General features: G+C 42.5%; 2 protein-coding genes across 4 annotated transcripts in view; both read right to left on the bottom strand.

Moving 5' to 3' along the window:
• Positions 1-1,155: 1,155 nt before the first annotated feature.
• LOC133633604 (aerolysin-like protein) lies at positions 1,156-3,309 on the bottom strand. Its single transcript, XM_062026179.1, has 5 exons — positions 3,265-3,309; positions 3,145-3,207; positions 2,818-2,921; positions 2,173-2,665; positions 1,156-1,699 (listed from the first exon to the last, which is right to left on the bottom strand). Exons 4-5 carry the CDS (start codon positions 2,653-2,655, stop codon positions 1,229-1,231), a joined length of 954 nt encoding a protein of 317 aa, XP_061882163.1. The 5' UTR covers positions 2,656-2,665; positions 2,818-2,921; positions 3,145-3,207; positions 3,265-3,309; the 3' UTR covers positions 1,156-1,228.
• Positions 3,310-8,979: 5,670 nt separating this feature from the next.
• LOC133633603 (uncharacterized) overlaps positions 8,980-25,293 on the bottom strand; it is a 34,057-nt gene continuing 17,743 nt past the window's right edge. The window contains exons 1-3 of one of the 3 annotated variants that reach the window (XM_062026177.1): positions 23,006-23,621; positions 22,817-22,926; positions 8,980-11,123 (exon numbers count right to left, since the gene is read on the bottom strand). In XM_062026177.1, coding sequence (XP_061882161.1) covers positions 9,550-10,728 — 1,179 coding nt within the window. In that variant the 5' untranslated portion in view covers positions 10,729-11,123; positions 22,817-22,926; positions 23,006-23,621 and the 3' untranslated portion in view covers positions 8,980-9,549. Of the gene's footprint in view, positions 11,124-22,334; positions 22,927-23,005; positions 23,622-25,293 lie in introns of those variants that run through there. The other 2 variants (XM_062026178.1, XR_009821799.1) reach the window with 2 other exon arrangements.

Raw genomic sequence — 25,293 nt, 5'->3', positions numbered from 1 at the left:
TTTTATATGTCCACCGTCAGTGTAAGCTGTGTGGCTGTTGACCAAGTATGCCTTGCTGTCACTTACGTGTGCGAGCAGAAGCTGCATTTAACATGTTGCCGAGCAGGAACGCTGGTTGTACAGGCTATAGAGGATAATAAATGCAGTGCCATCACAGCACGCCCTTAATTTAGTTGCCAGGGTGAAAATTGGAGAATATTTGCCCTGGGAGATTTCTAAGAGAGGCACTGAGATCCGTAAGTCTCCTGGGAAAATCGGAAGGGTCGGCAAGTATGCAGCTGAGCTGCATCATAGTGGTCAAAGAGCCGCATGCGGCTCCGGAGCCGCGGGTTGCCAACCCCTGGACTAGACTCTCACACTATTAACTAGATCCACTCGACATCCATTGCACCGGTCGCCCAGGGGCGGAGGGGTCCCTACATCTACGGTCCCCTCCAAGTTTTCACATTGTATCCCATTGGGTTGAGGTTTTTCTGGCCCTGATGTGGGATCTGAGCCGAGGATGTCATTGTGGCTTGTGCAGCCCTTTGAGACTCTTGTGATTAAGGGCTATATAAATACACTTTGATTGATTGATTGAAATGTTGGTTTAAGTCAAATAGTTTAGAAATATGTGTGTGATTATCAGTCATCAAAAAGGTTTACTTGATGCAATTGGACTTTTCTGAATAGTAGTCCAGCTGCCACTGTTCAGCCTTTGCACATAGTCGAAACTCCTTTCACACTTATAAAAAAGGCAAAAAAACCCCCAGGTTGACCAGCCCCACAAGGTGTCCCTTTTTTTCTCAGGGAGTTGGCAACCCCACTCTAGCCCCACTTTGAAAATGTTGAAGTCACCTTAAATCGACTTGTTGTCGTTTAAGTGCCACACAATGTGTTTATGGCAATGTGTAATATTTTCATTTAGTTTTGACAAGGATAAACTAAACAGAAGAAGAAGTTGGCTAAGAAGCATTTATGCTGTCAGAACAGTAACACAATAACAAGTTGCAGCATAGACCCCTTGAACAATTAAAAAAAAAACATCACTCTTACCAAATATTTTTGCAAAGGAGACGCAGGATAAAACAACCACAGTGAGAGCATCCATTATTTCAACTTTTATGATGATGATTTATTTATCTGTGACAGTCATTCACTCAGCAAGTTCACATGGCTCTGCATTAGCAATCAAATCAATGTTATGCATTTAATGTAAAAACTGTGCACAGTAAGATGTTGATGCATCTTATTCAACATTCATGACTTTATCAGACTCAGTGGTTTTCACATTCACTGCAGTGTAAGCCACACCGGTGTAGCTGCCAGTGGATGCGAAGGTCAGCTCGCTGCCATTCAGGCATGTGATTTTCACGGTGGCCGAGTAGGGGAGGTCGATGACTGCTCGTCCCACTGACAACTCAACGCTCACGGTCTTTCCTGCCGGGACCTTCACATTGACCTCATCTGATTCCGTTATGGTCTCTTCATGGGTCATTGCGGAGGTCTGCTCCGATCCCACGGTCAAGCTAAACCCACCGGACACCTCCACCAGACCCGGGATCCCTGCTGAAACGCTCATGCTGACGGTGGACTCAATCTTAGTGGTGGTGCTCCAGGTGTTAGACTTGGTCACAGATCTGCTGTAGCTACATTTATGCTCTTGAGTCTCAGAGGTGCCGTTGTGATAAGACACTGATTTGATGTACTCTTTGTTGACCTAGATTAAACAACCAGACAAAACCCCCAAACAAAGACACAGGAAAACACAAACATAAGCATATTGTTTAGTCAACACAAAAAAAAACTTAGTAACCAGGACAAAAAATATAAACTTTTTTATAAAGTGATAAAGCGAATGAGCTTTTACAAAACATACATGCCTACTTAAATTTGATATATTGCGACCCCAAAGGGAATAAGCGGTACAAAATGGATGGATGGATGGATATGTTTGACCTACTTAACACTTAGACTTATTAATCTGCTGAGGGAAATTTTTGAAATATGACACTATAGATATAGATTTAGATATAAAACATGCTTTTGTCAGTGATAGGAAATAGTAAAAATACTTGGCAATATCTCTCCTGGACACAACCTACTACAAAAAGAAGTTCAATTCATGCATTGAAAATAATTATCCCATTTGCCATATTGTGACTCAGGTGATCCACACATAGTACCACTCACCTGGGGTGTGTACATGGCCAGGCTGGGATAGGTCATGTTGGTTAGCACAGAAGACTTGATAGCATTGATGAAGAGGAACCCCATACAGTCGATGTCTGAGCCAGCTCTTCCCTCCAACCCCAGGCAGACTCCAGACCCAACGTCGATAGAGTACTCGGTCTTCAGGGGCCAGTCAGTCATGTGTGCGAAGAACTCGCGTCCAGAACTCGTCCAGAACCTGATGCCACCTAGACGTGTCCCGGCGCCGTTCCCCCACAGGGACAGCTTGGTGATGTGCTCGCCAAGTTTGAACGTAAACTCACTGAAAGTGTGCGCATTTCCAAAGGTCTGCACACGCCCGTCGGTCAGTTCAGCCCGCACGGCTTTGATCTGCCAGCCGGCCACTGCCACTCCAATCTTCTTGAGGGTGGCACCATTGTCAAGGCCATGTAAAGAAAATGAATAGCCTCCCTGTCCACCAATGAGATAGAGTGAAGTCGCCATGTTTAATAACCTGAAAGAGAAATGTTCTTCAATATATTTACCAATTACTGGACTTCCTGAAGAGCTGTAGCAGAGTGTGAACAATGTATTTTCCATATCAGTGGTTAAACAAACTGTTGTTTAACAGCTGGGCGGTAGACATCTACTCCACTTTCAACTCACCTTCCTGATAGTCCAGAGACACACAACCAAGAAAGCAGTGACGGCCTGGTTTCTGTAATGTGGAGGTTCTTCTGGAGATGCGGCTTGCAAGGTGAAGGACTCACCTATTAATAGGAATAAGGGGGTTAACATGCATTGGAAATCACATCCTGTTGTTGAGGCTAGACAAAGGTCCAGTCATCTGACCTTCTTCTGGAGGAAGACGTTCAATACATTTGTGATTTTAGTAAATTTGATAAACAAATACAAAACCAAACCAGGATAGATGTAGAAAGGTTGATAGGAGCAGACTATGAATCATCAATGACCAGATGTGCATATACTCACAAGTTGAAGAGTGGACAGACAATATAAGACCGGTAAGAAGTCCAGGGACCTTCTGTGGTCAGACTAATGATGAGAGTCAAAGGAACTTTCTGTTTTTATAGGTTGGAGTGGTGAAATCACCTGAGAGCCTGTTGAATCTGATTGGTTTGGATGGAGACCTGGACACTGGCAACTGGGTGTGACTTCTTATCAGAGGAAATTCTGTAGAATTGTCTTTGAAGTTCACAAATGTTATCCAAAGCAAACCTCTTTGAGACAAAAGTCCGTTATTGATTGAGCACTGAACAAGAGAAGCAGGTAGCTAAAATACATTATCTACACAATTAAAACATGAAATATCTACATTATATCTATATCTGCAAACTCTCACACAATAATGACTGATAGAATACTAAAAACATTATCACAGACCAACTCAAAACTCTTTTTCGCTGAATAAAACACCCAGAACGTACTTGAAAACAAATAACGTGGGATTTCCAATATTAAAGGGGCTGTTTACAACTAGCACACAGTTATATTTTTTAAAACAAAAGATAAACTAACAAGAACACCACCTTATGTTACCATTAGTGGTTTAACAGCACACATTTGTTTTCTATATTTTGTCTATATTTTTCACAGTTACTAAGTTTACGTAATATAAATATTTACCGACCCGTATAAAATAACTGGTGTTCACGGCGGTCACTCGCCCGGTCTCGTCAACATGTACGCGGTCTCGTCAACATACAAGAACCAGCTTAGTGGCCTTGTGGTTAGTGTGTCCGCCCTGAGACTGGGAGGTTGTAAGTTCAAACCCTGGCCGAGTCATACCAAAGACTACAAAAAATGGGACCCATTACCTCAGCATCAAGGGTTGGAATTGGGGGTTAAATCACCAAATGATTCCCGAGCACGGCGCACGCTGCTGCTCACTGCTCCCCTCACCTCCCAGGGGGTGAACATGGGGATGGGTCAAATGCAGAGGACAAAATACCTAGCGTGTGTGGGACTATCGTCGAGACTTTAACTTTAACTTGACTTTAAAAACAGTTCAAGAGAAGCAATGAACAATTTGCAGTCATGTTGTTGTTATGATAGAATATACATTCAATGATAGCTAACGCTCTCCAAATCGCTATTATTATTTAAAAAAACACCCAAAGCTAATGTACGTACGTAGTTGCGTCATTGCGTCCTAGAAACCGTACGTAACAAACACAACAAAACATGAACACAAAGGATAAAAAAACACACCTACAAATCCGATATTATATCACTTTTCTGTTGTAACCAAAACATGTTTCCGTGTCTTTCCCTGACACTCACGACTCAGGCTGGCGCCTTGGTAAATAAACCCTGTTTTGTGCCTTGTCTGCCTGGAACTGCTGTGATGGATATTACCATAATAACCCGTATTTCACTCAGACTTACAGATTCCAACCATAGTAATACTCTCTGTAGATCAAGACTTACGGTAATTTGAAAATTGCATTGCACATCAAATCGGCCACTCCGGTTTCGATGTTAAAGGTTTTAAAAAATAATAATTTGGAGAAGTCCGGCAGGCTGAGTTGAAAGCTTAACGGGCCGGATACAGCCCGCGGGCCGTATTTTGCCTATAGGTCTGCCACAGATAGTCAGGGTGAGTGTTCTACAGAATGGGTGCAGCTCAGCTAAAGGCGTGATTTATGTGTGCTGATAGCTGCTCATTATTTGAGTTTTATCAGTTATGTAATGCCTGTTCCGCTACACGGCTTATGCGGTTATAGTTAACTTTTAACTTGAAGGGCAAGTTAAACAAATGGGACTCTGTTCATTCGATTATTAGACTCTTTTTTTTTTGCAACATAACCTTTCATTGTAGTTTAAATGTACTGCTTTTTTTATATCTATACTTACTTTATGGTATACACACAGTCGCTGCATAAACAACCATTGTGTTAGTCATTTATTACCATGAATTGATTTACGTGGACCCCGACTTAAACAAGTTGAAAAACGTATTCGGGTGTTACCATTTAGTGGTCAATTGTACGGAATATGTACTGTACTGTGCAATCTACTAATAAAAGTTTAAATCAATCAATCAATGTCAATCTACTGATACAGCTTATGAACAGAGTCCAATTTGTTTAACTTGCACTTTAAGTTAAAGTTAAAGTTCACTTTTAACTTGCCTTTAAGTTAAAGTTAACTTTTAACTTGCCCTTCAAGTTAAAGTTAAAGTTAACTTTTAACTTAAAGGCCAAGTTAAACAAATTGGACTCTGTTCATAAGCCGTATCAGTAGACTGACATAGTATAAATTAGAGATGCCCGATAATATCGGACTGCCGATATTATCGGCCGATAAATGCTTTAAAATGTAATATCTGAAATTATCGGTATCGGTTTACAAAGTAAAATGTATGACTTTTTAAAACGCCGCTGTACGGAGCGGAACACGGACATAGGGAGAAGTACAGAGCGCCAATAAACTTTAAAGGCACTGCCGTTGCGTGCCGGCCCAATCACATATTATCTACGGCTTTTCACACACACGAGGTAATGCAAGGCATACTTGGTCAACAGCCATACAGGTCACACTGAGGGTGGCCGTATAAACAACTTTAACACTGTTACAAATATGCGCCACACTGTGAACCCACACCAAACAAGAATGACAAACACATTTCGGGAGAACATCGGCACCGTAACACAACATAAACACAACAGAACAAATACCCAGAACCCCTTGCAGCACTAACTCTTCCGGGACGCTACAATATACACCCCCTGCTACCCCCTACCCTTGCCCCACCTCAACCCCACCCCGCCCACCTCAACCTCCTCATGGTCTCTCAGGGAGAGCATGTCCCAAATTCCAAGCTGCTGTTTTGAAGCATGTTGAAAAAAATAATGCACTTTGTGACTTCAAAAATAAATATGGCAGTGCCATGTAGGCATTTTTTTCCACAACTTGAGTTGATTTATTTTGGAAAACCTTGTTACATTGTTTAATGCATCCAGCGGGGCATCACAACAAAATTAGGCATAATAATGTGTTAATTCCACGACTGTATATATCGGTATCGGTTGATATTGGAATCGGTAATTAAGAGTTGGACAAAATCGGAATATCGGATGTCGGAAAAAAAGCCATTATCGGAAATCTCTAGTATACAGTAAATGACTAACAAAATGGTTGTTCATTTAGCGACTTTGTGTATACCATAAAGTAAGTAGGTAGATATAAAAAAAAGCAGTACAGTTAAACTACAATGAAAGGTTATGTTGCAAAAAAAAAGTCTAATAATCGTACTGATCAGCAGCATAGAACAAAGGCAGTGCAGGAGAAACAATCAGATTCACAGCAATCTTCATAGCACACCTGTTGGTTAACCAGTAATTACAGCCTTCACACACTGCAGCACAACACAGCCCTCCACATGCACAGCAGTACAAGTAGTACTAAAACGCTCCCAAGCCTCACACTTTGAGTGTGACAGTCATGCAATTGAACCCATTGTCACACCACACTTAACATTCCTCACGCTTATATTTCCCCATTCACTACTCTGTTTATTTTTTTTAATGATAGTAAACTTCAGTCCTTGCGGCTTGCAGTAGTTTGAGTAACTCCGATTGACTGACCGAGATAACCAGTACCAAACCAATGCATCAGTCCTGAGTGCCTGAATCTAAGCAGCCACAAAAGGCACCATGCAATGTGAACCAATCAGAAGCAATGCCAGGCGGGTTTTTATGCTGATGGAGCTATTTGGGTTAGTAATAATAATTAAAAAAGCAAGTAAAACAGAACAGTGGTCATACCATTGGGGATTTAAGCTCTGTCCCAGTAATCCAGGAAGAAAGGACTAGATCCGGGGCGTCACTGGGTTTGAAGAACAGGGGGTGCTTAGCCCACAGGAGGTTCCTGTGATGATGCACTTGCAAGATCTTTTCGCTCACAACTTTTTGGCACTGTATTAGAATTACACAACAAACACGGAATACATCCAAATGGTTGAAAGTGTAAGTGTAAGAAAGTTTTAGTCAACTTTGGTAAGCATGAGATGGCCCCAACACACAAGGACAGTGTTGCTGCATGGAAAAGCTAGCAGGCAACTTGCAAACAGGGAAACGTTGCACAGATACTAGCAGTAACACACTTGCACAGGACTACAAAGTTGACCTGGAAACAGAGCAGGTTCTGGTGGAAATAAAATGTCTTGCCTGGAAAACGGGGGTTGGATGTGCACCCAAAGATATGTTGTCTGCGGACAACCTCTTTGCATGATTTAGAATTTTTGGACTTGCAATATTTTTTTGCTTACAACTTGTTGTTACTGTATTCAGATTGCACAGCAAATACTGAAGACATTGAAATGGTTGAAAAGCAATATTGTTAGTTTTAACGTATTCGTTTAATTTGGAGCCAGAAGATGTTTAAAGAGGACATGATGCCTAAACTTAAAATCAGAAGTATTTATTCCCTAATGGATAAAATTCTAATACAATTTGTCCGAGCGCTATCTGTCCCCAGTATCAAGACGGCGACTTACACAAGGCTGTCTGGACGCACCCTGTCTCTCGCGCTCTTACAATATATATCACAATGTATGAATATGCAATGAAGTGTCTTCTTCCGGGCGTGTAATCTTCCTCTGCTTTCTCCTCCCTGGACTCTGACCCCACATCTGGTGTTTGTCCTTCTGACCTCGGCAAAGAAGCCAAGTGACCAGTGAAGATGCGGTAGATAATAACGGGCCGTATTTTGCCCAGGTCTGCCTTAGATGGTCAGAGAGAGCATTCCACAGCCTGGGTGCAGTTGAGCTGAAGGTGTGATTTCTGTGTACTAAATGCTACTCATTGTGGTTTTATCAGTCGCGTAACGCCTGTTCCGCTAGACCGCTTCCAAATAATTTTGCTGTACGTGCAGCTGCAGTGTGTACATAGAGTGTGTGACTGACCACTTGTACAGGACAAACCATAGAACAGCATTACAGTTAAACTACAATGACGTAGGGGAGAGGTTATGCTGCAAAAAACGTTTGGCTACCACAGCTAAATGAGGGTAATCGTCTGCGATATTAAGATTAAAAAAGCAGGCTCGGGTGCATATCAAATCAAGCACTTTCACAGCTTCAACATTAACATTAACAAACTTTTCCGGGAGTTTGCTGCAGCCTATCGCTACGTTTTATTTGATTTCACCGCCTTCACTTCAGTGGAGTCTCGGCGTGCATTTTAAACCGCACTGCTGTTATTAGACTGCAACAGGTGTGGACAATATTGTAGATAGGTGTATTTGTCCCACATTAAAAGTATACAGCGGAGGAGAAAAACATTTGATGTTTTGAAAGCGCAACACCGGTCGCTCCTTCACTCACCTGCTCTGACTCTGAGAGTGTTAAAGACAGGCGGAAACATGCAGCAGGTGATCTGTAAAACGCAGTGTATAGGGAACCTTGCCACAACTTGTTAATGAAGTCTTCCTGTATGTTTTCTGGGATGGTCGCTCGTCCTTTATTTAATTATTAACTTTGTCAGTGTTCCCAATAACCTCTATAGCTAAAATGTTTTGTCATCCCTTTGATTTGAACGCATGCTGTAAAGACACTTAGCTTGTGTATTAGATGTGAGAAGTCCCACTGCTATTTATTTTTGTTGGCCAAACTGTTGCACTGATCCACAAATCAATCGATCAATCAAAACATGTATTCATATAGCCCTTAATCACAGACCACAAGGACACCACCTGATCTAAATCCACATCCGGGCAAGGAAAAATTCCCTTTCCAGAGTGACCGGCCACAATGAATGTCGAGTGGGTAAAGTTATTGATTGAGAAGTTTAGTGACATCTTGACAATACGTGGACTATGGGTTGTTTGTTTTCCCGAGATGCAAGTAAAGCTGGATCGGACATGGCTTGGAGGTAAATACATGATTTATTTTAAACACTAACAAAAGGAACAAACAAAAGGCGCGCACAAGGCGGAGGTACAAACTTGACTATGAAACAAAAACTTACACTTAACGTAGACTAAGGACATAAAACAAAAGAACTGCTAAACGTGACATGAATAAAAAAAAACTTACTTGGAACAAGCATGGAAACGATCATGGAACAATGACATGGAATGAACACATGAGTGACAAGGGTAACCGCAGATAATGTCGCCAGGCTGACTTCCTGGCAACTATCGGTTTAAATAATAGTGACATGATTGGTGAAAACAGGTGCGTGACTCAAAATGTGAAACAGGTGAAACTAATGGTTGCTATGGTGACAAAACAAGAGAGTGAAAAAGCAGGAACTAAAAAGTGTCCAAAAACCAAGCAGAACATGACTAAACAAAAACATCATCAACAGACATGACAGAGACCCTCCATTAAGGACAGATCCCAGATGTCCAAAAACAAACAAAACAAGGCATTTATTTATCGAGAGTCATGGGAGGGCGGGAGGGGGACATGGCGGTGGGTCGCCAGACCAAGTGTCCCCGAATCCACCGAGGCAAAGTCAGGTGGCGGCGACGCGTAGAGCGCCGCTGTACCTGACGAGGTGGGTGACCCGGGAAGGGCCACATCTGTGGCCGACAAGGAGGTGGGCGCACTTGGCGTGGCGGACGACCAGGTAGCGGCCACATCCGTGGCCGACAAGGAGGCAGGCGCGTCGTCATCGTGGCAGGCGTGGAAACTGCGCGCGTCGTCGTGGCAGGCGTGGAAGCAGCAAATGAAGCCGGCGCGGGTGCAGCAGACGAAGCAGGCATGGGTGCAGTAGACGAAGCAGGCGGTGGGTCTTGGCATGGCGGGTCTTGGCATGGTGGGTCTTGGCATGGCGGGTCTTGGCATGGTGGGTCTTGGCATGGCGGGTCTTGGCGTGGAGGGTCTTGGCGTGCAGGGTCTTGGCATGGAGGGTCTTGGCGGCGTGGAGTTGCTACCGGCGGCACTTGGCGCCGTGGAGCATCTACCGGCGGCACTTGGCGGCGTGGAGCAGCTACTGGTGGCACTTGGCGGCTTGGAGCATCTACCGGCGGCACTTGGCGGCGTGGTGCAGTTTGGCATATTGCTAGCTTTGGAGCAGCTACTGGCGGCACTTGGCGGCGCGGAACAGCTACGGGCGGCGCTTGGCGGCGTGGTGCAGGTACAGGTGCTAGCCTTGGAGCAGCTAGCCGTGGTGCTAGCCGTGGTGCAGGTGGAGGTGGACTAGCTGGGGGTTGCGGCCTGGCAGGCCGAAAGACCGGTGGCGGCGGCCGGGCTGGAGGCTGTGACTTGGCAGGCCGAAGAACTGGTGGTGGCGGCCGTGCTAGAGGCTGTGGCTTGGCATGACGATGCTGAGCCACCCCACCTGAACAGTTCCCAGCCCTAGCCCCCCCCTCAAGGAGCGGATACCAGACGCGCTTCCCGTGGTCTGGAACCGTTTTTAGGGGAGGGTGGAGGGAGATCAGGAGGGGGGCAGAATCCTCCCCTTTAAATTGTCCTCTTTTACCCACCTGGGTTTTAGTGGGTGAAAAAAAAGAAACATGTTGTGACGTGGGTGTGGCTTGAGTCCTGGGGGGCGGGGCATGAAACTGGGATGGCTGTGACTGACTAGACCTGATTTCTAAAAACATATCTTGGTAATGTTTTGTCGTGTTTTTAGAGTCTTTGGTTGGAGGCGGGTGATCAAAAGAAAAATAATTTGGAAAAAAAATATCCAGGTCTGTGGCGTCCTCTTGGAGCTGCTAGGCTGGCGGCTGTCTACTTCCGCCCGGAGGGGGAGGAGCTTGCGGGAGTGCCGCGTGCTGCCCGCTTGCGAAAGCCTTTTGTGACGTCCTTCGTCTGGAGCGGCGCTTCCGGGACTGCGGTGATGCAGCGCCGTCCTCGGACCAAATGGAGCTCAATGGCACCAGTTCTCCCTTTGGCCCCCACATCAGATCTCTGCGCTCCACGGAGGAGAAGCGCAGCGTTTCCTCCTCCATCGCGTGCAGGACCTCCCACGGAAAAAGTTTTTTGTGCTGGCGACATTCTGAAAAACATGATCAACAGACATGACACATCTTAAAGAATTGAGTCCATGTAATGCTTTAAAAAGGCAAACGGATGGCACAAAAAAGCCAAAAGGCTTGTATCCATTGTGGTCCATTAAATATTCATCACATTTGATACATTCAATAATAAAAGATATATAACCTGTAACATGTATATAACAATTTACGTTAAAAATGGATAAATTATGTACATATACACAGTATACATGTCAGGTGATTTGAAAAACAATATATACAGAAAATGAGGGGGGGGGGGTATATACACTATGTACATGACACTATAGGATATGATAGGATAGGTCTTTTATTGTCATTGCACAAGTACAACGGAACTTTGTTTTCAGCACAAACCCGTTCAAGATTAGACAATCTAGACTGGGCTCCTAAGGGGGCCCAGTCTGGAGTGGGAAAAACCTCCATAGCAAAGCACATATACATATTACAACATACATCTCGAGATATCTAGCAACAGAGGGAAGGGGCGGAGTAATGGTGGTAGGCCGCAGCTCTCGGCGCTGACCATCCTTCCATCACCCCTATGGGATTTGCGTCGAGGGTGTTTGGTCTGGGGGTTTGGGGGGGTGTATGTGTGGCGTATATTTTTGTGGATGCATGTTGTTTGTATGTAAGCCTACAGTGTGTCTCTGTTCCGGGGGCCTTGATTCTTGTGCAGCCGATAAGTCCAAAGTCAACAACAACAGGTGTGTGTCCATGAGAGACAAGAAGGGAGTTTGTTGTGTCTTCGCTGCACTGTCCTTCGGGAGAGTCTCGAAGCCAGGGAAACGATCCAAGTTAGAATGTTTTGTATGCGACTGAAAATGAAAATTTGCTTTTCACTCTAAATTGTCTATGACTGGTCCTCAAAAATCCTGCGAGGCAGACAGTCCGATGTTATCCAAGAATGTCCACAGTTCTTCTCGCTTCCTCCAATGATTCGTGGCAGATTTGGGGTACTTTGAAGACTGCCAGCAACAGTACATGACTAGTACATGACTATGCACATGTTGACTCCATGAGTGTGCAAAACAGAATGAGAAAATATATATACACTGTAACCACATATAAACCTGTTTGATGCTTCGAAGAGTTGTTGGGGATCAATTTTGGTTCAGATCAGGTAGAGGTTGACCAGAGCCATGATTTTTTTTTTTATTTAGTAGGGAAGTTTGAATTTTAAGGTCTGTTGGTAGTGCATTCCACTGTGTGGTGGCAAAATAGTAGAATGCATTTTTTTTTACCATGAGAGTCTTGAATTTGGGGGGGACGAGGTCTGAGGAACTCCCTCAAATTGAATTGTTGAATTGATATTGTCAAATTAATGAATCGTACAAGTAATGGACAAAGTGGGAGTCTGGAAACCGACAGCTAGCCATGGAGGGAGAGTAACATTTTCCAGGCTCATGCAGTCAGCTACGCAGAGATGGATGATGTATATAGATAAAGATTAATATTAAACTTTTTATCTGCAGTGACTAATTTCGGCTTCTATTTCCGTTGCAATGTCAACAATGAACTTCATTCTTTCCGCACTGAAATGCAAATGCCTAAAGCAAATTAGCGCAAGACGTTAATGTGTAATAACACTTATGACGCGACAATCCATAAAAGTGCACTAAAGCGCTGATCTTGTGTCAACACACACACACACACTGACATTTGTATTATTTGCTGGCTATCTGTGTGGTATCATTTTGAAGACCTCGTATGCTTTGTGCGTTTGTGACAGAAGAAGCATTTTCTGTCTGTCTCTTTGCATGTGTGTGTGTGTGTGTGCGTGTGTGTGTGTGTGTGTGCGTGTGTGTTTTCCCCCTTCTCGGACGTCTGGTCACTCATAGGATATAAGAATATTCTATTACTGTTAAGCAAACTATGAATAATAATAAAACACGCCAAAACATGTGTCCTTTATCATAGATACACGTATGACAAAAAAACGTGTGGAAATCAGTGGTATTCAGTGAGGTAAGATTAATTAAATGTGCAGACAGTCCATTGCTCCTGCCAAATGAATTGCACTGAGTGGAGCGGCTCACCACTCCAAGATGGCGTCAGCGCCAGTAGGCAGTAGCGGTCGATGCTGCGCCTACTTATAAGATGTCTATGGTCAAAACAATTCCAATTTATTGAAACATCCGCCAAAGTAAGCTTAGGTAAAAATAGGCAAACAACAAACTAAAATATCAAAATATACACTTAAAGACTAAATTGAAGAGAGCTTCGGTCGTCTTGTCATTAAAGCCCACAAAGACGCCAACTTCCAAACGGAGCTGCCTGGAAGACTCACCTGGATGTGTGTCACCACCAGGCACAGAAGTGATACACCTTAATGTGAGGACATTCAATTATTTTAGTTTATTCCTGGTCCCCACCTGTAATTTTAAATGAGTGTATCAGTTTACACATTACTATATTAATGCCGGAAATAACCAGCTCGATGTTTGTGATTGCAACTCTTATTGTGAAGGGCAATGTAGAGGGAACGGAAGTCAAGCGGAAGGTGAGCGACCCCTCCCTCTTCACTCAGACCGAGATTCGGGGAAGAAAATGGCGGTTAACTCCTAAATTCATTGATTCCGTTATTCTGTTTTCCAGGTCAGTACATGATAAAATCATGAAGACTGTTAACTCTTAAATTGTATAGTGTATGTACGATAGCTGTAATGAGACAGCTGGCGGATTTTGGAATGTGTTTCGCCGATTGGAAGAGCGCCGTTGATCGTGAAAACGCTAGCTCCTGGAGACGATGACGGCGTTAGCCGCCATTTAGCATGTGTGTATTGTGTGTTCTGTTACAACTAAAAGTTATAAACTCTTGTTGTTGAAGTGTGTTATGCTTATTGCTTGTTATTTAATTAACATTATTACATGTGTATCTGTCGCTATCATGTGGTCAGGGCAGTTACTACATCTTTGAGAAGTGTGTACTTTGAATCAAACTTTATTGACCGGAAGTTGCATAAGCCAAGCAAATAAATCTATGGTGCCAGCACGTACTTTATGGTGGTTATTTTCAAAGAAATACTGCATATATCTTTTGTTTAAAGGCCTACTGAAACCCACTACTACCGACCACGCAGTCTGATAGTTTATATATCAATGATGAAATCTTAACATTATAACACATTTCTCATTGTATCCCATTGGGTTGAGGTTTTTCTGGCCCTGATGTGGGATCTGAGCCAAGGATGTCATTGTGGCTTGTGCAGCCCTTTGAGACACTTGTGATTAAGGGCTATATAAATACACTTTGATTGATTGATCAATTGATTGAAATGTTGGTTAATGTCAAATAGTTTAGAAATATGTGTGTGATTGTCAGGCATCAAAAAGGTTTATTTGATGCAATTGGACTTTTCTGAATAGTAGTCCAGCTGCCACTGTTCAGCCTTTGCACATAGTCGAAACTCCTTTCACACTAATAAAAAAGGCAAAAAAAAACATGTTGACCAGCCCCACAAGGTGTCCCTTTTTTTCTCAGGGAGTTGGCAACCCCACTTTAGCCGCACATTGAAAATGTTGAAGTCACCTTAAATCGACTGGTTGTCGTTTAAGTGCCAGACAATGTGTTTATGGCAATGTGTAATATTTTCGTTTAGTTTTGACAAGGATAAACTAAACAGGAGAAGAAGTTGGCTAAGAAGCATTTATGCTGTCAGAACAGTAACACAATAACAAGTTGCAGCATAGACGCCTTGAACAATTAAAAAAAAAAACATCAGTCTTACCAAATATTTCTGCAAAGGAGACGCAGGATAAAACAACCACAGTGAGAGCATCCATTATTTCAACTTTTATGATGATGATTTATTTATCTGTGACAGTCATTCACTCAGCAAGTTCACATGGCTCTGCATTAGCAATCAACGTAATCAATGTTATGCAATCAACGTAAAAACAGTGCACTTTAAGATGTTGATTCATCTTATTCAACATTCATGACTTTATCTAGGCTGACCATACGTCCTCTTTTCCCCGGACATGTCCTCTTTCGAGGACGGGTGTCCGGGCGGGTTTTTTTAAATGCCTCAAATGTCCGGCATTTTGAATTAGGGTTGCGTGTCTTTTCATTGTACGTCCAGGGTTTGTCACGGCCAGGGCGCATTATAATGCGCCCTCATCTGTTCGTCCTGACGAACGCACCTCGGGACGCGCCCACGGCCGCGGCGCACATCCAGGGACGCGCGTCTCCGCCCTGCAGCTGCCACCAGCTGCAATCATTTACCGGCAATCGGCACACTTGCCTGTAATGAAGGAGCTGCCTACATAATAAATCTTTGTATATACTGCCCTCTGGTGTCTGAGCCGTCACCTCCCTTAGTCCAACTACAACAGGGTAACTTAAACAAAACAAACTGAAGGTGTGCGCACGCAGAAAAATTTGTGAGGGAGGGGCAGAGACACAGAGCGAGAGAGCTAGTGAGTGAATTCAGAGACCATACTTGCCAACCTTCCCGTTTTTAGCGGAAGACTCCCGGTATTCAGCGCCTCTCCCGATAACCTCCCGGCAGACAAGAGACAGACAAACATGCCGAAACGTAAATGCAATTTCACGGAGGATTTGCGGAAAAAGTATTCATGTTTTCGTCCTGGCCGTGACACATGGGAAGCAGAATGCACCGTGTGCAAAGCAGGAACGTACGTATCTTTGGCAAATAAAGGGGCTAAAGATCTACAAGCCCATATTGACACTAAAAAGCACAAAACAGCTGTGCAGGGCGAGAGCTCGTCTACTAAATTGACAGAGTACTTTGTGCGACCTGGAATAGGAGAAGACATTGTAAACGCAGCAGAGGTGTTTTAGCATTCCACACAGTCAAACACCATAACAGTTACAGGTCGATGGATTGCACCAGTGCTTTGATGAAAAAAGCATTCCCAGACTCAGACACGGCAAAAAAGTTTTCAAGTGCACGCACCAAAACAGAGGGGATTGTCAACAGTGTTATAGCGCCCCACAGCATCGACATTGCGCTAGAGGCGCTCAAAAAAATAAAGTACTGTGGCATCGCTACAGATGGGAGTAACCATGGTGCAGTGAAAATATTCCCAATCATAATCCAGTATTTTGACTGGAAGAAAGGTGGTGTACAATCAACATTGCTTGAGGTCAAAGACACACCTAAAGAGACAGCGGACACCATTGCAAACTTCTTGATTGAAACACTGAGAAAAAATAATTTGTCAGAAAAATGTGTAGCATTTACTGGTGACAACTGCAACACAAACTTCGGAGGAATCAGACGTGATGAAGGGGGGAAGAATGTGTATGCAAATTTGAAGAAGCTGCTCCAGAATAAGACGCTGATCGGTGTGGGTTGCCCAGCACACATAATGAACAATTGTGTCCATCATGGTGCAGACACACTTGATATTGAAATTGAGAATATCATGTTCAAAATCTACCAGTACTTCCACATTTACACTGTGCGCACTGAGAGTTTGAAGGAGTACTGTGACTTTGTAGATGTTGAATACAGAAAACTCCTTTCCCACAACAAGACACGATGGCTGTCATTATTCCCTGGAATCGAGAGGCTGCTGCAGATGTTTCCAGCATTAAAGGGATATTTTATGTCACAGGAAAAAACACCTGTAATGATCAAGAGGTTTTTTGAAAATGAATTCAGTGAAATTTACCTCTGGCACATGTATTCACTCATGTGTGTGTTCCACTCACCCATTAAAGAAATGGAAAAGGAAAATAATTCCATTGTTGAAGTGCGTAACATCTTGCAGAGAGTCCACACAACACTTGAGGAACGGCAGAGAAACAACTTCATGTCCCTGAAAGTTAAGGGACTCCTGGCACAGAAGCGCACAGATGGGCATGGAAAATAATGTGAACAGTTCTATGCTGATGTGCAGGGTCTCTACAGTGCATGCCTGCAGTATCTCCAGAAGTGGATGACACCCATGGAAGAATTCACCCCATTCATGTGGATGGATCTGAGTCAGACACCTAGTTGGAATAATGTGGAAGCCTGCATCAAGTACCTTGGAGAAAAGGGGGTGCCAATTGATGATGCCAAGTGTTTTGATCAGGTCACCAATCTCAAGAAATTCACTGAGAGTAGCAACAGTGATGGAGAGTTCAATGGCCTGCAAGTGCACCAGAAGTGGTGCAAATATTTTGAGAAGGCCAAAAGCATTGCATGTTACTCAGAGCTGCTGAAGATTGCACAGTTTGTCTTTGCCCTTCCTTCTCACAATGCAAATGTTGAGAGGGTTTTCTCACTGATGCAGAGCCAGTGGACCAAGGAAAAGAGCAGGTTGTCTGTTGAGTCATTGAAAGGGCTTCTATTTGTACAATACAACTTCAAAGAAACACCCTGCACGGACTTCCATGCTTATTTGATGAGCAACCGGAAACTGCTGGGGAAAATAAGCTCTTCAGCTAAATATGCATGGGCAAACAAGGAAGGCCAGGGAGACGAGGATGAAGACCCGGGAGATGAGGAGGAAAACCAAGGAGATAAGGCCAAGACGACTAAATAAGAAGAAACGCAATACACTACTTCTCCTTTTTTTTGTTTTAAATGTTGACTCTGCATTATTTTTTGTATTTTTTTTACAGAAGCCTAAAATAATTGGCTCAGAAATGCTACCTCTGTTTTTGTTGTTTTAACTGATTTGTGAAATACTCTTCACCTATGGTGTATTCTCTGAAAACATCTGTTTTTGTTTCAAATGTTTTGAGACATTATTTATATTTTTTACATTAGAATGGTCCACTAGACTGAGAAGAGACCGGGAGCTGTGCTGGTGGGGTGGCTCAGCTGCGCCCAACCAGGCAGCAACCTCCATCCCGGCTGACCACCAGTCTTTCGGCATGCCAAGCCGCTACCCCCAGCTAGACCACCTCCGCCATGCTCATGGCTAACCTCTGCCCGGGTGGGCCTGCAGACGCCACCATCTTGTCCGGTGGGCCTGCAGATCCGGTGGGCCTGCAGACGCCACTATCTTGTCCGGTGGGCCTGCAGACGCCACCATCTTTTCCGGTGGGCTTGCAGACGCCACCATCTCCAGTACCTGTTCCTGCACCCCGGCAGGCACCTGTTCCTGCACCCCGGCAGGCACCTGTTCCTGCACCCCGGCTGGCACCTGTTCCTGCACCCCGGCAGGCACCTGTTCCTGCACCCCGGCTGGCACCAGTGCCTGCACCCCGGCTGGCACCAGTGCCTGCACCCCGGCTGGCACCAGTACCTGCTCCACGCCAGACGCCTGTACCTGCTCCACGCCAGACGCCTGTACCTGCTCCACGCCAGACGCCTGTACCTGCTCCTCGCCAGACGCCTGTACCTGCTCCTCGCCAGACGCCTGTACCTGCTCCTCGCCAGACGCCGGTGCCTGCTCCTCGCCAGACGCCGGTGCCTGCTCCTCGCCAGACGCCGGTGCCTGCTCCTCGCCAGACGCCGGTGCATGCTCCTCGCCAAGCTCCGGTGCCTGCTCCTCGCCAAGCTTCGTCGCCTGCTGCCATGCCTGACTCGCCGCCGGTGCCTGCTGCCACGCCTGACTCGCCGCCGGTGCCTGCTGCCACGCCTGACTCGCCGCCGGTGCCTGCTACCACGCCTGTCTCATTCACTGCGGCGTCCACGCCTGCGTTGTCCGCTGCTTCCAAGCCTGCCATGACGGCGCCGACGCGCCCACCTCCCCGTCGACCACGGATGTGGCCGCTCCCTGGTCGTCCGCCTCGCCAAGTGCGCCCACCTCCCCGTCGGCCACATTCCCTGGTCGCCCGCCTCGCTTGCTGCAGCAGCGTTCCACTCGCCGCCGCCACTTGACTTTGCCTCGGTGGATTCGGGGACACTTGACCTGGCGACCCACCTCCAAGTCCTCCCTCCGCCCGCCCGTGACTTTTGACCCTGCTTGTTTTTTGTTTTTATTTTCATATGGACATCTGGTATCTGTCCTTGAGGAGGGGGTTCTGTCATGATCCGTGGTCCGGATCATGTTTTTGTGTTTTCTGTTAGTTTTGGACTTCTTGTGTTATTGCTTGTGCACCTTTGAGTTTGTTTGGTCACCATGGTTACTTGATTTTCACCTGCCCTGCACGCGCACCTGTTACTCATCAGAGACTCTATTTAGTTCTGCCTTTTCCGGTCACTCGGTGTGGAGTCATTGTTTTTGCGTCACACCTCTGACTAAGTAAGTTTTTGATTATGCCATGTCCTAGTCCATGCTAAGAAATTAGCTTCATGTGTTTTAGGCACGCTTGCCTTTTTTGTTGTTTTGTCTGCATTTTGGTATTTTGGATTATTTACGTTTAATAAACCAAAGCCTACCTTCACGCTGTCGTCCGGAGCCGTCCATTGTAAACTGCACCCCCGTATGTGACAGAGGGACTTTAGTGTCTACTTTGTCTTGAGAGTTATCCTCACTCTTTGCAGGTGTTGCCTTTGTACGTTCCATGAACTTGTCATCATGCAGACTTGTAGGATGTCTCCTTTGACATTTCTCACGTGCTCCTTTTATCGCACTTCTTTGAATGATGTCCAGTTTTTAAACATCCGAAACACAGCTTTTCTGTCTGTGCAAACTTGATACGATCTTGAACCATTTTTTCCGTGAACTTGAAACATTTATCAAGCGTGTGGCCATTCCTTTTGCAGAAGAGACAGGTTACAGTATTTGTGTGACCTGAGTTTGTTGAGTGACTTGAGTTTGTAGTAAGCACTTTTGCTTGAATGACTTGACTGCGTGAATGTTTGGGTTTACTTGTGTCTTGTTAGTCTTATTTTCATGGCTGTGCGGTTCCATCTTATAGTCAACCAATCTGGGAGTTTCAACAAGAGTCTCTGAATTTCCATACAATCATTGAGAACTTCTAATACCTTTATGTGTGGTATCGCAGCTTCACAACTTCCAAGAAAGTCAGCAAATTCCCTTAACTTACTTCCATCTTTGTAGATAATTTTCGGACAACCATGAAGCTTGTCTCTGAAGCATTTTCCTATGGTGAACAGATCTCCAAAACGCTTTTCCAGCACTTTCCAAGCTGAGTCGTACGCTTCATCTGTGCCTACTAGAAGGAATCCTTCAACTGCTCTTTTTGCAGATCCACCGAGATACTTCCTGAGATAGTAAAGTTTCGCATTCTTGGGAATGTTCTTTCTTTCAATTAAGGTTTCGAATGACAACTGCCAGTCTTTCAACTTTAGTGCAGGGGTGGCCGCACACGGAAAAATTAAAGCATGTGGGGGCCATTTTGATATTTTTCATTTTCAAACCATAACAAAATATATGGATTTTTTATTTATTTTACCTTTAGGGGTGCCGGGGACCATAAAGGGTCTCAGTCATTAAAATGTTAAAAATAAGTCAGATTATAATTTTTTAAAAATTATTTAACGCTTACAGTAAATCTCTATATCAACTTCAAGTTGATATAAAGTAATACACATTAAAAAAATTGTTTTATGGCTTTTGTCAAAAACAACTTAGTTTTTTTTTTATAGTAAAACTGAAATATGCAGTATTTAGTAATTAGAGCCCTAAAAGATCAATAATGCAGGACACCATTGATTTTAATTCTTTCATATTTTTGAGTACTCACAGTGAAAAGATAAATAAAAAATCACAAAATATATTTGGGATCCAAAAGGTGCCCCAATCATAAAGTAATACATTTTTATTAGGTTTTTCTTTTACTTTCAACACTTAAATTACGAGATCAACTTCAGATATATCTGTTGATTTTATGCTGGAACAATTATTTTGTTGGTTTTATGCGCTTTTGTCAAAGAAAACTTTGATGTTTTTATATGGCTACTACACAATATATGCAATATTTACCACATAAAACATTTTCAAGTGAAATATTTGAAGTAATTGGAGCCCTGAAAATAATTCATTATAACATGGATTTTTTGTCATTATTTTTTTTTTTGAGCAATGGCAAAAAAAGAAAAAGAAAGAAAGACAAAAGAAAAAAAAACAGCCTACATGGCAGCTTTTGTGTCAACATTGCAACTTTTTCTCGTTAGATTTCACCTCATTCCACTTTATTTGTATTTGACGTATCCGGTCATAAACGACTTGCACATCTTTACAAGTGATGTTTACGTTATTGATTAACTCCTTTAATTCACTTTCTGAAGCTTCCTTTCTCAGCATTAATCTGCTCAATCTTGCTTCATATCTCCATTTTTCAAAAACAAGTGCATATTTGTGTTGGAGGCTCTTTAGTTTCTCCTCTTGAAGCTCTTCACCCTTTTCGGTTAATGTTCTTACTCTTTCACTTTTACGAACAGTTTGTTGTTCTGTAGCTTGCACTTCATCATGTTCTGCAACTTCGTTAAGTGGTAACTCTTCTTTATCTTTGTCAGTCATCTTTAGCGTTTGGTTAACACACTGTTTAAATTCCAAAAATACTTCTTCAAATTCGCTTAGTTGGACTTTAACTTATAAATATATTTTTAGAAACTTAAAATGCTGTTTTGACCTTAAGCAAAATGCACAAAACTCTTAATTCAACAACAATGCATCACTTTGAGGAACAGTAAAAATTAAGTAACCTTTGACAAATATGCTGTAGAAACTTATAGTGGACCTTTAAACTTGACTTAAACCACTCGTTTTTCCTTTAGCACTGTCCTTTCTTAATTTCCACTTTACTAATTCTTATAACCTTATAGATAATGGGTGTCAAACTCTGGCCCGCCGTGTAATTCCACTTGGCCCTTGAGGCGATATCAAATTAACACTAGAGCTGTCCCGCCGATTATATACAGCGGCGGTGCCGCGGTACAGCGCTGATTCTCATACTTGCCAACCCTCCCGGGAGACTCCCAAATTTCAGTGCCGCTCCCGAAAAATCGTCATGTCCACTTTTCACCCAGTCCAACGAATGCTGGCCCAGTTACATACTATGTGCAGGCTTCTGCAATACACACACACAAGTGAATGCAACGCATACTTGATCAACAAAGATACAGGTTACACTGAGGGTGCCCGTAAAAAATAACTTTAACATTGTTACAAATATGCGCCACACTGTGAATCCACACCAAACAAGAATGACAAACACATTTTGGGAGAACATCTGCACCGTAACACAACAGAACAAATAGCCAGTATCCCATGCAGCCCTAACTCTTCCGGGCTGCAATATAGGTTGCCTCAGCTCAAAGCCTGAGCCCCGACATTAATGAACTAGCATCCAAGAAAAGATGGCAGGTATCTGGCTTGGGCACATCAGATTAGATCAGTGTGTTGCAAACTGAGCAGTTTAATGTCCTGAATGGTTGGTTTATTCATTATTTTATTTTCTAATTTATTAGCCTGTGGAAAAAGTTAATGTTGATATTTACCTCAGAAGGCTGCAAATAGAAAAGAGGCATTCCATTTTTATTTAAATTGTATTTGATATGCCATTGATATTTTTTAATTATTATTATTATTTGAAACTCGATTTTGCATGTACAAAGTTATACAAGCCTTGCTTGTTCAATATTCAATGCAAAACTTTTTTGGGTCCCTATTGAAAGGTTCGTTTGTTCAACCTTGGCCCGCGGCTTTGTTCAGTTTTACATTTTGGCCCACTCTGTATTTGAGTTTGACACCCCTGTTATAGATGCATTGCTTGGTTGCTTGTGTGTGATGAGCTTTGGTAATGGCGCCCTCTGGTGTCGCACCACGGTACCGTCACCCACTGCACCTGCTGTCTTCTTACGTGCTTCTCACCGGCGCTGGGCTGGGCGAGTTTTCACTGTGGCTCCGAAATGACAACACAGGCACGGCTTCTTAAAGACGGGCTCTTTACTTGGGTTTATGCCGTGAAAACTACAGGACAAGACATGAAATACAATGCTTTAGACATAGTTCAGTCACAGGCAAATAAAGTGCTAAACAAAATAGCTACCTCGTGGCCGCCTGCCACTTCGGAGGTTCTTGGGCAGCAAATATTTCAGTCTTGTGCATACTAAATGAGCGTACAATAATTAAACCAATGTACTTTACAAATATACAGAATAATTCGACACAATATGACAAAATACCTTGTTCAGCTAGCTAAATGTTCTTGCTGCTGCTGATGGCTCGCTCAAAGTCTTTTGCATGTCTGGGCGAATGCGGGTCTCGCAACCTCTAATACTAAACCAAAACCTTGCGAGAATAGCGGTGTAACAAAGGAAGTCAATTGCCCTTTTATAGTAAACAATTACAAAAAATGTAACATGAATTCACAACCATAATAATTTTCAACAAAAAATATTAACCCTTAAACAAAAATATTAAGTGTAAGTTTCAATGACACTTGCAAGCGCTATACAAGTATAACCCATTTACCATTTACCATAACTGCACGCTCCCTCAAAACTTGCGACATCTGTGTCATTGTGCTCTCTGACAAAACTGCACATTTCAGACTGGTCTTTGATTGTGGGCACTAGGGCACACCTGTGCAATAATAATGCCGTTTAATCAGCATCTTGATATGCCACGCCTGAGGTGGGATGGATTATCTTGGCAAAAAATGAATGCTCACTAACACAGTCTTAGACAGATTGGTGAACAATATTTGAGAGGAATAGGTATTTTGCGTATCCAGTCACAGTTTTAGATCTGAAAAATGGGAGCAAAAACAAAAGTGTTGCGTTTATATTTTTGCTATTTTTGTATATATATATATATATATATATATATATATATATATATATATATATATATATATATATATATATATATATATATATATATATATATATATATATATACATTTTTTTATTGTATTTAACACTTAAATCTCTTGATCAACTGTTGATATAAAGTTTTATTTTATTTTTTAAATGTTTTATGTTTTCAAAACCCAGTTTTTTATGGCAAAAACAAAATATAAAATAATTTTCCGCCAATTTTTTTTTAAGTGGAATATTTAATTTGAAGTAATTGGAGTCTTACATCGGTCAATAATTCATAACAGAATTGATTTTAATCAATTCTATTTTCTGAGCAATGACAGTTAAGAAAAATCCCACTAAGATTCCAAAAGGGAAGGTCCCTCTCATAAAAGTGTTAAAAAAAGGTCATACTTTTTTTTTTTTACTTTCAACACTTAAGTTTCAAGATCTTCAGATCTATCCGGCCATTATAAGTTTTTATTTTTTCCTTTTTTTTTTGTTTGTTTATTGTATGCCCTTACTTATTTTTTTTTTTTTATATGCAAACACAAAATATTCAATTATTTTCCCCAATAAATATTTCAAAGGGGATATTTGGCGGTGAAGTAATTGGAGCCTTGAATAGCTCAATAATTCATAACACTGATTTTGATTCATTATTATTTTTTGAGCAATGAGTTAAAAAAAAAAATCCCACAACATTTTTGGGGATCCAAGAATGTATTAAAAGTGTTAAAAAAAATAGTATTTAATTTTTTTTTTACTTTCAACGGTCAAGTCTCAGTCTGCTGTAGACAGAGAAGAAAATAGGAGAACACAGCCCTGAGGTAATACTGTTTTTTTTTTTGGTACTGGGTTTAAAAGCAAATGCTGTGGTCTGTCTTTTAAAAAGGTATTTATCCAAATGATTAATTAGTGCAAGGTGGATCTATAGATCAGAGAGGTGGTGCAGCAGTGTTGTTGTTAATAGTGTTAAAAAAAGAGAACTTTCATCTGAAACTCGACCGTCTATTCTTGTTCGTAGAAATTAAGGCTATTCCACAAAATTGTTTGGGTGACCCCAAACTTTTGAATGGTAGTGTGTATATATATATATATATATATATATATATATATATATATATATATATATATATATATATATATATATATATATATATATATACAGTGTTGGGTTAGTTACTGAAAACCAGTAACTAGTTACAATTACTAGTTACTTTATTTCAAAAGTAACTCAGTTACTAACTCAGTTACTTACACCAAAAAGTAATGCGTTACTGTGAAAAGTAACTATTTAGTTTCTTTTTTTTAAGGCTCCCATTAATGCCCTTATTTCAGTACTGTTATTGCACTGGAGAATAATACCATCTGTTGATCAACTTGACATGCATTTGCATCACTGAACTCAGAAAGCAATGTGGTCTACATACAACACACAAACAATGTGGTCTACATACAACACACAAACAATGTGGTCTACATACAACACACAAAGACAAAGATATGTTTCAAAGGGCCAATTTATTTCAGG

Source organism: Entelurus aequoreus, linkage group LG18 (genome assembly GCF_033978785.1).
Source record: "Entelurus aequoreus isolate RoL-2023_Sb linkage group LG18, RoL_Eaeq_v1.1, whole genome shotgun sequence".
Lineage (NCBI taxonomy): Eukaryota > Metazoa > Chordata > Actinopteri > Syngnathiformes > Syngnathidae > Entelurus > Entelurus aequoreus.
The sequence above is the reverse complement of the archived record's forward strand: the minus strand, read 5'-3'. Positions and strand labels throughout refer to the sequence as shown.